At 58.4% G+C, this 12,667-nt stretch overlaps 1 protein-coding gene across 1 annotated transcript in view; it reads left to right on the top strand.

Annotated features, from left to right (window-relative positions):
• Positions 1–12,667, top strand: part of PTPRF (protein tyrosine phosphatase receptor type F) — a 379,820-nt gene that overhangs the window by 351,288 nt on the left and 15,865 nt on the right. Inside the window, exons 22-23 of the mRNA XM_029046831.2 lie at positions 2,136–2,251; positions 6,402–6,499. Of these exons, the coding sequence (XP_028902664.1) occupies positions 2,136–2,251; positions 6,402–6,499 (214 nt within the window). The remainder of the gene's footprint in view (positions 1–2,135; positions 2,252–6,401; positions 6,500–12,667) is intronic.

Below are 12,667 nucleotides of genomic sequence, written 5' to 3'. Positions count from 1 at the left end.
GCCTGCAGCAAGACACCCGCTTTCCCCCTTCCACCTCCCCCTGCTTCTCAGACCCAGAGCCGTGATGCCCTGAGACCTGGAAACCTATAGAAATAGAAACAGGATGCATTCCATTTCTTTGGTGTCAACTGCCCAACAGCTCGTAGCTGGTAGTCTCACCTACTTATAAAGGGTCTGCCCCGGCCCCAGGCCCTCTCGCTCTGGTAGTTGCTTGGGGCGTGTCCTTGTGTGTCCTTTGATGGGTGTCCTCTTTGTGTGTCTTCCATGCCCCTGCCCCTCCCTGACTCTGCCTGTCAGCCCCCATTCTGGGCACTTTAAGCTCTGCCAGGGGAGGTCTGGGAGTTTCTCCTGGCGTTGGCCTTCACCGCTCCAGGTGTATCAAGGGGCTTCAGGTCAGAGACTGTGAAAGCTGTCACTGTGAGCCAGAGGGGCCCGAGAGTAGGAGAAACTAACACAGGCCCTCCGCTTCCCTCCCTCCTCCAGCCTGGGGCAGTCCTGGGGGTGGGCCGCCGGGCTGGCCAGCTGACTCCTAGCTCTCCCAGAGAAATGGGGATTGGGGGCCAAACACTTCTCTCGGCGTTCGGCGTTTCTGGTGGCCGCCGTGGCTGCCGTTGGACAGATTGCTAATTCTGTTGTAGCGTACTCCTCCAAGCGCTTAGTGCAGTTCTCTGCACATAGTGAGTGCTCAGTAAATACCATTGATTGATCGATTTATGAAGTATGGCCCCGCAGATTGATGCGAGGCATTTCTCGACCACACGCTCCATTTCCCCCCTAATGCCGGACCTCCAGGCGGACATTCACAAAGGAGAGGACGGGGACTCGGTCTGCATTTGGAACCCCGCACCCAGCCTCCTCTGTCCTCACCCTGGGACTGTAGGCCAGCAGTCCTTCCCCTCCTGGCCCCATCCCCTCCCTCCACATCCATCGGGGTGTCATGAGGCCAGGTTGTTGCATTATCTCCCCCAAGTCGGTCGTGTTATCTTCTCCCCTCCCCCCACATTTTACAGAGGAGGAAACTGAGGCATGGTGAGGCTGGTGAGTCCCCAAGACCACTGGCCCGAACCTAGTATTAGAAGCCTCTGCCCAGGAACCGAGCGGAACCCCCGGGGGTTCCCAGCTGGGGAGGAGCCACGTGCCATGCGCGTGCCCACCTTCCCGGGGCTGTTGTTGAGGGCGCCAGATGGAGCCCGCTGGTTGACCTTCTAAAAAGGTCCTAGTGAAGGCTCGTGTCTGGGGAAGAGTCCACGTGCCTGCCTCAGCCCTTTCCCTCCACCCCTTACCCTCAGTGGAGAGCGAGGAAGCTGATGTTTGTCTTCCCATCTTGGGCTCCCCTTCCACCGACTGGGCCCTACCTTAGCCCCTGCTCCACTTGGGACTCAGAAGGGCAAGGGTCAGGAGGAATCACTTCCAACCAGAAAGCGTGCTCACGCACGCTGCCTCTCTCTCACTCTCTTCGTATCTCTCTCTCCCTCCCTCCCTATCTCTCCCTCGCTCGCTGTGTAGCCCTCTCCCTCCCTGTCTGTGGTCACTTGCAGCTCTCTTCACCCCCTGCAACACCCTTTCCAGAAGCACCCATAGAATTCTCCCAAACAGGCGAAGGAATGTCTGTCCTGTCCATTTCGAAACAGCATGGGCTCTCCTATTACTTTGCATATAATTTCCGTGTTCATTATTTAATGTCAGAATTCATCCAGCAGAACCAGCTCGCTCTTCCCCCCTGCTGCCCCTCCTCCACCACTGCTTTCTCCCTGCTAGCCCAGGGGCTGGGGCTGGCCGGGGGTCCCGGGTTCAGGCTGGGAGGGCTGTGCAGGGAAAGAGGAGGCTGGGAAAGGGGGATGGCAGGTTCCCCGTGCCCAACCTGAGAATCACATCGTCATCGTCATCATCATCAGTGGTATTTATGGAGCGTATACTGTGTGCAGAACACTGTACTAAGTGCTTGCGAGAGTACGATACGATAGTAGAGGGAGAGAAGCGGGTGGATGGACAGGCAGACACACGGGCACGCGTGCGTGTACACTCCCCCCCACCACTTCCCCACCCCCCACCAGCCACCTCAAGCCAGTGTGAGGAGTGCCAGCCTCGGCCTGGCCTCCCCGGAGCTCACTGCGGTCCTTATTTGCCTTTTCCAGGAAGAGGGCCCACTCCCCATCCTCTAAGGACGAGCACTCCATCGGGCTGAAAGACTCGCTCCTAGCCCACTCCTCGGACCCGGTGGAGATGAGGCGCCTCAACTACCAGACTCCAGGTAGGGTGTCGTGGACGGCAGTACCCCTGCCTGGCCCCGTGGGGAACCTCAGGAGGGTGGATGGGCTCAAGCCGGGCCGTAGCTCGCCAAGCTCGGCCGGGCCCTGGGCTTGGGCGGACCGGGAAACCAGCCTGACGTGTGCTCTGCCGGCCGCTGCCCTGGCGTCGTGGGAGCCTGGGCTGTGGGGCATCTGCTGCCCTGCCCGCCTCTCCACCACCCCGGTGGCTCCCGGGGAAGGCAACCCGGGCCAAGGAGGCACAGGAGATGTTACTGCTTCTTCCCCGGGCGGAACGCCGGAGCCGTCCCGAGTGCTGCAGCGGGTAGTCGGCCCCAAGCCAGCCGGACCTCCAGCTGGCGGATTAACCCTGGGCCGGCGGCAAGGGCCAGGTGCTTGGGCTGTGAGCTGTCTTGTTATTGCTCACCAGCTCCCAGGGGCCCAGGAGGCTTAAAGGTTCTCCCTTTGGGGAACGGGGCCCAGCAGTAGATTGACATCCCACTAACTGTCCTTGGCTTCTCAGCTCCCGGCTTTTTCACCCCACTCTCTTTACCCTGTCTTCTAAGGAATCCCCAGAGGGAAGGAATCACCCCCTCTCCTGAGGGCAGACCCATTACCCGCCCTTCCTGGACTGGCTGTGGGCATTGGCTCTGTGGAGCTGCTGACCACGGCGGTAATCGTCCTGGTCGACGCTTCTAGGACCGGAGCCGGAAAGGGGAGTCCCTTGCTGCTGCCCACTGCCATTCTCTCCGCTCCGTCCCAGCAGGAGACCCCATTGGCCCGGCCCAATCGGGGCAGTCGGGGCAGCCCCGCCTGCCAGAATAAACCCACAGGCCCTGGGTGGGAAAGGAGGCCTCAGAAGAAGGGGGTGCGGGGTGTTCAGGGGCCCGGACAGAGAAGAGCCTGCCTTGGTCAGGATGTGTCCTTGAAGCTGCCCGTTGAGACAACTCTCAGCAGCAGATTCAGGCTTGTGGGCAACCTTGGGGCTTGCAGTAGGGGGAATATCAGGGGGCAGGGTTGTTTCTCCACTTTCTCCAAATGGGGACAGGGTTAGGCATAGGGCAGCAACGGCAGGGGAACCCACAGCTAACCCTGCTTTTAACAATACAGAGCATCTCTGCCCAGCCCTGCTCAGCCATACAGGGGAATCTGGGGGGAGGGCTGCGCGGGAGGCTGCCCTTCAAGAGGAGCAGCATCCCACAGCCCCACTGACAGCCACCCAGAGCCACGCTGTGGCAGGAATGGCAGCTCCCAGGTTCTACCCTGCCTGCCAGGAGCCAGTGAGCACCAGCCTTTAAACGTGGGTGTCACACGCAGTTTCACGGTGTTGGGGCCCAGTTTCCTGGAAGTAAAGCTGCAGAACCTTTAGACTGTCTGTGATCACAACCATACCCACTCACTCATGCATATGCACATACGCACACACAGTGCCCTGCCCCCAGAAGAAAAACCCAGACAACCAGTGGCTGGTCTCCCCGGCCCCAGAATCCACAGACAGGGTAGCCAAAAAACCCAGTCAGGGAAGGCAGAGAGAGGGGATCCATGTTCGGTATGTATGTAAGTGGACAGCTGTTACTAAATATTAAGTCTGACTCGGGGCAAGTCGCGTTGGCAATCTGGGCTGGTTTCCTTGTAAAAGTGTCATCTGCAAGGTGGCTTGAAAACCAAAACATAACCCCTTCCCCTTGTGCCCGTAGAGCCCAGAGGGAGCCCCATCTCCCGGCGGCTCACTGGGAGGGTGTCAGCCTTTGCCCGGAGCCTCCTTGTGAGCTGCCTGGGCCCTTTCTCCCAGCCCAGCCGGGATTGCAGGAAGGGACCCTGAGGTCGGGGGCTTTGGGGCGGTGATGGGGAGAGCCTCCGAGCCCCGGCACTGCGTTGGGAATAATCATGTGACACCCCGCTCATTAGCATTTTGGTCATCTCCATCCAAGTGCCGCTGTCTGTATGTCGATTGCAGTAAAGTGCTTCTGTCAGGTGCCCGATGTTCGTTAACCAGTTGGGAGTCTAATCCAGTACGCTTCCATCCTCAGCCAGAGCTGCCCACCCGCTGTGCCCAGCGCTCCCCGGGGTTCAGCGCTGACTCGGAGACCCCCGGCCCCCCCCGCTCCTACCCCGCCCTCCCTCCCTTCCTCCCAACCTGCCCGCAGCAGGCACGGCTCTCTCCTCCCTCTGCATCCTGCTCATCTCTCTGTCTATCCCATTTCTGATCCCCGGCAATGATGGTCAAAAGGCTAATGGGTTTTTTGTTCTTGCCCCCGTTTTTTTTCTTTGCAGGTTCCAGTGTCCCCCGTTGCCCGAATATCTCAAGTTAGTTTTAAAACCTCCTGTATTTATCTAGACACTTCTGCTTCTTTGTCTTTCTCTTCTCGTTCTGCCATCCCCTTTCCTCTTCTCTTTTGGTTCCCCTTCTTCCCTTATTATTCGCCCTTCCCCTCTTTTCTCTCCCTTCTCCCATTTCTCTCTCTCTCCCTCTCCTCCTCCCCCTTCCCTTTTCTCCTTTCCTCTTCTCTCTCTTTTTGGTCTCTGTCATCTTTGTTACGCTGTCATGAAGGTCATCCTCACTCACAGTGGATCAGAGTGGCAGTGATTTTACTTTCTAACATGATGAACGAATGGGCCGAGCTCTCCCACACAGGCCGAGTTGAGCTGCCTCTGCGGGAACGGCGTGAGATTTGAGCAGGGCCCCGGAGCGGGCGGGCGGGGAGGGGTCAGGGGAAGAGCGGGGCGGAAGAAGCGCAGGTCCAGGTTGGCAGCGAGCTCTCCTGGCTCATTAGCTGTCGGTTCCCTCTCATTAGGACGACATTCCAGGCCCAGCACGCACACACGGACCCGCTGTTCCACTTGCCAGTCCGTCAAGCCAAAACCACAATGGGCTCTTTGTGAGGTCGGGCGCGGTGGGGTGACGGGCGCCGCCGGGGCTGGCCTACCGATTCCGTGGAGCGCCGGGGCGCTGGCACGGAATGGCGGGCCAAGGGGCTGCTTCACCCCTCTGCAAGGGACCGCTCAGAGAGGACCCCCACCAGAGTTCAGGAATTGGCCACGGAAAGCTCCCCTCACCTCGGCACTTGGCTGTCTGACTTATCTTTACCCTCGGCAGAGCCGGGACCCATATTGGAAGAGAGGCGAGGAGGGCCAAGAGGGATGGAATGCAAGCCCCAGGGTCACTCGGCAGGGTGGGGGCCCCAGAGGAACCGGTGGCTCCTTGAAGGCAGGACCAAAGAGCCTCTTGGGGCCAAGCCCATGAGACGCTAGCCTGGGCAGTCCGGGGACCGTGGAGCGCTGCTGGGCGTGACCTCTGGGGAGACCACCGCCTTCTCCGGCAGTGGACTCCGAAGGGGGGGACCAAGCCTCTTGGAGAGGCACAGCCCTGACCCGGCCATCCCGGATGCTTCCCCAGAAAGGAGCCCATGGGGCAACGAACGTCCCCAGAGATCTGAGGGTGGAGAACAACCCCAGAAAAAAGAACACAAATCAGACACACGCCCCCCCGGAGTTTGTCCCCATCCCATCCGTTCCCGCTTCCGGTGCGGCTCTGTGTCCGTGAACACGTACAAACCCCCCGATCCGCCACCCAGACTACCCCCCCCCCCCGCCTCCGGGTCTCGGTCGTCTCTCCAGTGGGGTAAGTGAGGAGGCCGTGCTCAGAGGGCGGGGGTCGAGGCCCGGAAAGAGGAGGGTCCGACTCGAGCCTGTGTGGGAGCCCCGGAGGAGTATTAACATCCTTCTCGTCCTGTGACTTTAGCTAAGCTTTTCCTCTCTCCACGGCCTCAGAGTCCTGTGCCCGCAGTGTGAGTGGCTAGCCCCTTGCGCTCTCATGTGCCCGGTCGCTGTGGTGTCTGAGCATGCTCACCTGGCCCGACCCACTTCTGCACATTCTCTTTTTTTTCCCATCTCTTCCCATTCAACCGTGCACTCGGCCCCTACTTCGTGTGGTGCATGTGCTGCCCTCTCGGGCTCCAAACTGTCCTGTGCTGCCGATGCCCCCCAGCCCGCTCCACGCTCTCCATGGCCTCGCGTGTTTACATCTCTTCACACACATCTCCGGTCTACCATGTCAGAGAGATTGCACACCGGCTCCCGAGGTGCCCTAGTAATTGGTCCCTTCTCCCCATCCCCATTCCTTCTTCCCCTTCTCCCCTCCGTTGACTTGACCAGGTATGAGGGACCATCCGCCCATCCCTGTCACCGACCTGGCCGATAACATCGACAGGCTGAAAGCCAACGACGGGCTCAAGTTCTCCCAAGAGTACGAGGTGAGTCCAAGGGAGGGAGGGTGGGGCTACGGGTCCCAGACTGGGAGCCCAGAGTGGGCAGTCGTCGTTCTGTGGTGTTGGAGAGCAGGCCGTGGGCCGGGACTGGCCTGCTGGCTGTGTGAGGAAGCGGCCGGTTCATATACGGCGGGAGAGGAGGAGGGCAGGGGACCGCCGGGCTGGCTTCTGCCTCTCTGCCCGAGAAAAGGTAGGAGTCGTCTTCTGTCAACCCCAACCTGGTTATCTCTGTGACCCGGCTCCCTTCCCCTGAAACGATGCCTGCCCAGCTCTGCCCTCCCTCTTTCAGTCCTCAGCTTTCCCTTCTCGACCTTGACCGTAATGAACGAGCCCAGCTCTCCCTGATGAGGAGAGGTCTTAGGTGCATGGAAGGATCCTCTGGCAACTTGTGTGGGGTAGGATACCCTCCCCTCCCTTCCCGCCCCCCCAATCTCTCTCTCTTTTTCTCTCTCTCTCATACCCCTCTGTTCCCAGCCCCCCATACTACAAGATCCCCGGAGCAGGCCCTTGGGCCCCACCAGTCTTGTTTGGGGCGTACCCAGGAATGAGGGGCAAGGTAGGGAAGAGAGGCACTCCACTCCTCTCTGACCCCACAGCACAACATAGAGAGCTGCCACCCTCCGAGTCACAGTCATCCACTTGAGATCGCCATGGGCCATCTGCCTCCGAGAGGGATAGAGGGTGGAAGAACGTGGCAGGCGGGGGCAGGGAGAGGGCTTCGCTTCCCTCTCAAGGGTGTGTTGCTGTGACGTTGGGTAGGACAGTCAGACTCCTTATTTGTTATTGCCATTCGAAGGGACCTGGGCTCTCCCATGGTGCCCTGTGCTGAGCCCCCCTCTGGGCCCCTTCCATGCCCTTTAACCCCCACCCCAGCTGTCCCAGACCCAGCTGAGACACGGTCAAGCATTAATGTCAGAAGAGGCCACCATTTTGTTCTTAGGACCGCGACAGCAGGACGGGCACTGGGCTGGGCCCCAGAACCGCTGCGGCTGCCCCCATGGGCTGGGCACCGGGGATCCTAAATGACCCCACCCTGCATCGGGGCTGAGGAGGGCTTAGCTTGAGGAAGCGTCCTCTGCTTGTGTAATCGTTGCTGTTGGGATTGTAATCGGCCTGGGCCTCTGGCCTCCCCTCGCTGGAGCCGAACCTCATTGATTTATGAGATGTGATCGGAACATTTACCCACAAGGTAAGATTATATATGCTGGGAAAGGGAACGAGAGAGAAAGCGAGTGAGAGCAATCTTTTAAAACAAATAGGTAGGTTGCAAGGGGCCGGGGGAGCTGCAGCCAGGGAGGAAGGAGGAGTAGGTGCTCGCACGCACGCACACACACACGATGTCAAGCTCACACATAGCTTGCTGCATATTTGAAGCTGGAAAATGGCTTGATTATCTGCTGCTCCACAAAGGAGTGTCCCGCACTGGAGGGAGACGTAGCGTCTCTGCCGTTCCTCCTATCACAGTGCGGCTCGGTGGCCGCAGGAGAGTCCGGCGGAGGGAGGGGGGAAGGGGGACCGGGAGGCTCGGCTGTCGGGTGGATGTCTGCCAGCACACTTACCCGGCCGTTTGTACGCATCTTGTTTATGCAAAAAGGTGGCGTCCCACAGCCGCTTGGAGCCTCTGGTTGCAGGAATGCCAGGGATGGGGGTAGCAGGCTGGGGGTAGTGGACTAGGGTAGTGGGAGTCATCATCACTGATAACCAACATTGAAGAGAAAAAGAGCTCGTATTGGTGGAGTGCTGGGCTTTACCCTCAGCGCTCCCATTTTGTATCTGAGGGGCCTACGGCAGTGGGGCGGGGGGTGAGCGTCCAGGATCCCTGGGCTGACCAGCCCACCGTGGCCGCCCAAGCCGGTGCCTCCCTGGGCTGAGTTCTCCCCCACATCTCATGGCTGGTTTAGATCACAAATCAGTTGTACTTTTCCTGCTGAAGATGATATTAAGCAGGCAATTGTTGCATGTAATTCCTTCTCTGGGATCAGGCTAGGTCTGAGTGACTGAATAATTAAGCACAGGTCAGGGCCTGCCAGGCCTCCAGCCCTGCTGGACCCAGCAGCACACCAGAGCGGGCAGGTGGGAAGGAAGAAGGGGAGGAGAGGGGGTGCCCTCACTGGCCCTGAACCCCAGACTTGGGCTCCCAACACCTGAGGAGCCCCGGGGAGGATGTTAGGGCAGTGATACCCCCATGCAGAAAGCGCTTTCGCTTTCGCAGTTTCTCTCTCCTCACCCCCGCCTGAGTGAGTGTCTGTTTCAGAGACGCGCAAGTGCCACAGCCTGTTCAAAGACAGAGAGACATCCATTTTATGACTTACTTCCCCATTATCTTTGTTAGACCAGGTGTCTTCTTCCCCAGGCCCCTCGGGTAACTTGTCTTGGGAGGGCAGGGCTGAAGGACTCCGCTTCTGGTACTTAACCTCCCTCCTCCCAGACTCTCCCAAATTGCATCACCGCTCCTGGGGGCAGAGGGTGAACAGCCCCTGGCCCGTGAGCACAGCAGAGCCAGCGCCACACAGGCGGCAGAGTGAGAAAAATTAAGGGAAAGAGGGAAAACCCGTGAAAGGCGGGCCCCCACGGGCCATTTACTGTCTTGTTAACTTGGGGAAGAGGCACGGTTGTAAGTGAGTTCACTAAAAACCCGGCCGCCTAACGTCTCTCCACGGAGTAAGGGCGGAGGGTGGAGCGTGGAGAAGAGCTAAGTGGAGGTGGGAGCCGAAAACCAATATTTCACCGCGCTGTCAGGTTGCCGGAGCTGAAGGGAGGCCCGGGGCCGGCCGCCGATCTCAGGCACCCGTCAGGCTGGGGAGAGGAGCTGGTGGGACCAGGTACTGAATGGCATCGGGATTTAAGGCAGGAAGGGAAGCTGACTCGTTGGCGGTGAGCCAGCTGGCAAGAAAGGGATCGGGGTGGGGAGGGGCGGGAACCGGCTGCACCGAAGCCAGGAAAGGAGCCGGAGGGAGCCTGTGGCCCAACCAACCCAGGGCCTGGTCCGGCACATGGTGAGCCGTCTGGCTCCCTGGGGAAGGAGGTTGAGGGCATTGCCCACAGCACCAGGACCCTCGGGTGGGCTCTGTGCCGGGACCACCAGGAGCTTGACCCCCTTCACCGGCCAGGCCAGCGGACAGCCTGTGACCCCTTACTCTGCTCGTTCCCGGGGCCCAAGGGAGGTCGGACGCGCGGAGAAACGGTGGCCTCTTTGAATGCCTTTGTCGGGAAAGTATTTCATTTTTAGTGTGGGGAGAATTTACGACCCAGGATTAATGGAATTAAATAAGTACAACTGAGGTTCAGCCCGTTAATTATTCACTGGGCTGAGGCGGGGGCCTGTGGGGCTGAGCCTGTGTTGGAGCTCCCCCTGTTGAATTCCGCTCCGGCTTGGACACATGGCTTTTTTCTCCAACCCAGTGTGTATGTGTGAGCCAAGGATGCAGAGATCACAGCCTCACGTTCTCTCAGGCGTTCATTCTCTCTTTCTCTCTCAACCCTCTCCCTTGGAGAAGCAGCACGGCCTAGTGGAAAGAGCCCAAACCTGGGAGTCAGAAGACCTGGGTTCTGATCCCAGCTCCCTCCCTTGTCTGCCAGGTGAACTGGGACGAATGACTTAACTTTTCTGTGCCTCACCTTCCTCATCTGTAGAGCGGGGGTTCAGGACCTGTCCTCCTTCGTACTTAGATTGTGAGCCCCATGTAGGTCTTGACTAATTTGTATCTCCCCCAGCGCTTAACCGACACTGGGTACCCTTACTCGGCCTGGCCTCAGTTGCTTGGCCCCATCCTGCTGTAGCTCTGGAAGAAAGAAGGGGAGTACGGAGGACGGGGCTTATGTTGGCTCAGAGCAGCCCTCCGGATTTTTCATGTGTCTCACTCCCAGCCTCTCTGGAAAGGGCAGGGGCTGGGAAACAGGTGTGCTTTAATGCATCACCCAACTTCAAATTAAACCATTTTTCCTCCTAAATGAGTCACTAATTGGCAGGAGGATTTAATTAGCTTCTCTGTGCACTCAGGTGCTCTGACACCCCGCCTCTCTCCTGCCCCTCTAACAGAGGCGGTAGGGAGGGGGCAGCAGCCCCCCCCACACACACACTTGCTGATTGCCTGCAGCCCCTTCTCCCTAGGAAAAGCCCACACCGGCCCCATCCTGACACCTTCCAGGCACACGCCCTTTCTTCCTGCCCCCCGTGGCAGCATTTAGGACCTTTGTATGATGCTGTGCTACTGAGGGGCAGAGCTGGCCTTGGTGACCTCAAGGGACAGTGACGACCTCAGTGTTCCCCTTCACTGCAGGAACCTGTTTTGGGCAGAACCCGAGTGGGCACTTACTGCTCTTCCCGATGCACTAACTGTCCCAAGATAAGCAAACTACACTCAGGCCCAGGTCCACATGGGAGTTCCCAGTATAACAGGGAGGGAGAGCTGATATTTTATCCCCATTTTACAGATGAGGAAATTGAAGGCCAGAGCGGTTCAGTGACTTGTCCAAGGTCATACAGCAGGCCAGCGGCAGAGCAGGGCATAGAGCCCAGGCCTCCCAATTTTCAGTCCCCCTCAGTTTGCCGTGTGTTCTCAGATACCGTGTCCCTCCTCTCTCACTCTGAGAGATGTCCAGCAGGGGAGCTTCACCACCTTCCTTTTTTTTTTTTTTTAGTGGTATTTGGTACATGCTTATTATGGTTCCAGGCACTGTTCTAAGCGCTGGGGTGGCTACAAGGTAATCAGGTTGGACACAGTCCCTGTCCTACAGAAGTCTCACAGTCTTCATTCTCATTTTACAGATGAGGGAACTGAGGCCCAGAGAAGTTAAGTAACATGCCCCAGGTCACACAGCAGAAAAGTGGTGGAGCTGGGATTAGAACCCAGGTCCTTCTGACTCCCAGGCTCCGTGCTTTATCCAACTAGGCCATCTCCAAGGGAAGCCCTTCCTGAGATCTGATCAAAGGGCTTCTCCTCTTCCTGAGATCTGATCAAAGGGCTTCTCCCGGCCCCGCCTCACCACCATTCGAACCCATCTCCTCCTGTTTGGACCTCGGTGGAGTTGAAAGGCTGTTCACCAGCCTCCGGTGCCCCTGTTTGGAGACTATCTGCTCTCTCCCTTGGTGACCCTCGCACTGATCCAGCTATAGATTTGGGCCCCTTTCCTCATCACTGGTATTTAGTGAGCGCCTCCTGAGAGCCAAGGACTGTATTAGGTGCTGGGGAAGCAAGAGATGCATTTGCTGCCTTCCGGGAGCTTCCAGTCTCTCAGGGTGGACAGATAAATGTGCCTTTTAAATATCGGAAGCAGGAGGAAGAACGAGGATAGAATCTTAAGTAGTGCAAGTGTATCAGGTTGGAAATAGCACAGTGCATAATTGCTTATTCAAATGAAAAGAGACAGACATGCTTAAGTGCTGAGGTTAGGAAGGAAATATATGTATGATGTAGGGATGTTATTCTTGCATCAAGGAAGGCTCCCTGGAGGAACTGGGCTTTCCGGAGGGCTTTGACGAGGGGGAGAGTTGCGGGATGGCAGATTCTGGCACAAGGCGGGGTCAGAGGTGGGAGAGTCGAGAGCTAGGTACCGTGAGGCGGCGAGCTTGGGGAGAACGCGGGGTGTCAGCCAGGGGAGAGCCTGGAAGCCAAAGGCGTGGTGCCGAGGGTGACGGGCAGCCGCCGCTGGGCATGTTTGAGGAGAGCTGTGCGCCGGGCACAATGACAGATGAGACCTAGACATTCTGGCCATTTGGGGGAAAGCACGGTGTAATACGAGGATGTCACACAGAACCTTTGGCAGAAATCTGCAGAACCCAAAAGCTGTTGGTTGGGGCTCACCCTGATGGAGCCTCTGCAGTCCCCTCCCGGGTCCCCAGGAACGCGGGCACCGCGTCCTAGCCCTGGGACTCAGCAGTAGGAGCCAAGGGAGGGAGCGGCTGGACCCCAGAAATAAAATTAGCAGACGTAAAGGCAGATGGCCACCCTGCCTGAGAGGCTGAGGGTCCCTTCTCCAAGGTCTTTTATATCCATGAGGGGGATTTAGGGGCAGTGCTGCCCTCCATAGGTACTTAATAGCATTATTACTCCTGCCTGAGGGTAGGGGAGTGTTCACAGTGACTTTGAGACCACAACCTGCTCCGCTCAGCCTTAACTGGAGGAGGAAGGCCTTGGGAGGATCTGGGAAGAG

This window comes from Ornithorhynchus anatinus, chromosome 18 (genome assembly GCF_004115215.2).
Source record: "Ornithorhynchus anatinus isolate Pmale09 chromosome 18, mOrnAna1.pri.v4, whole genome shotgun sequence".
In the NCBI taxonomy this organism is placed as follows: Eukaryota; Metazoa; Chordata; class Mammalia; order Monotremata; family Ornithorhynchidae; genus Ornithorhynchus; species Ornithorhynchus anatinus.
This window is presented reverse-complemented; position numbering and strand designations above follow the sequence as displayed.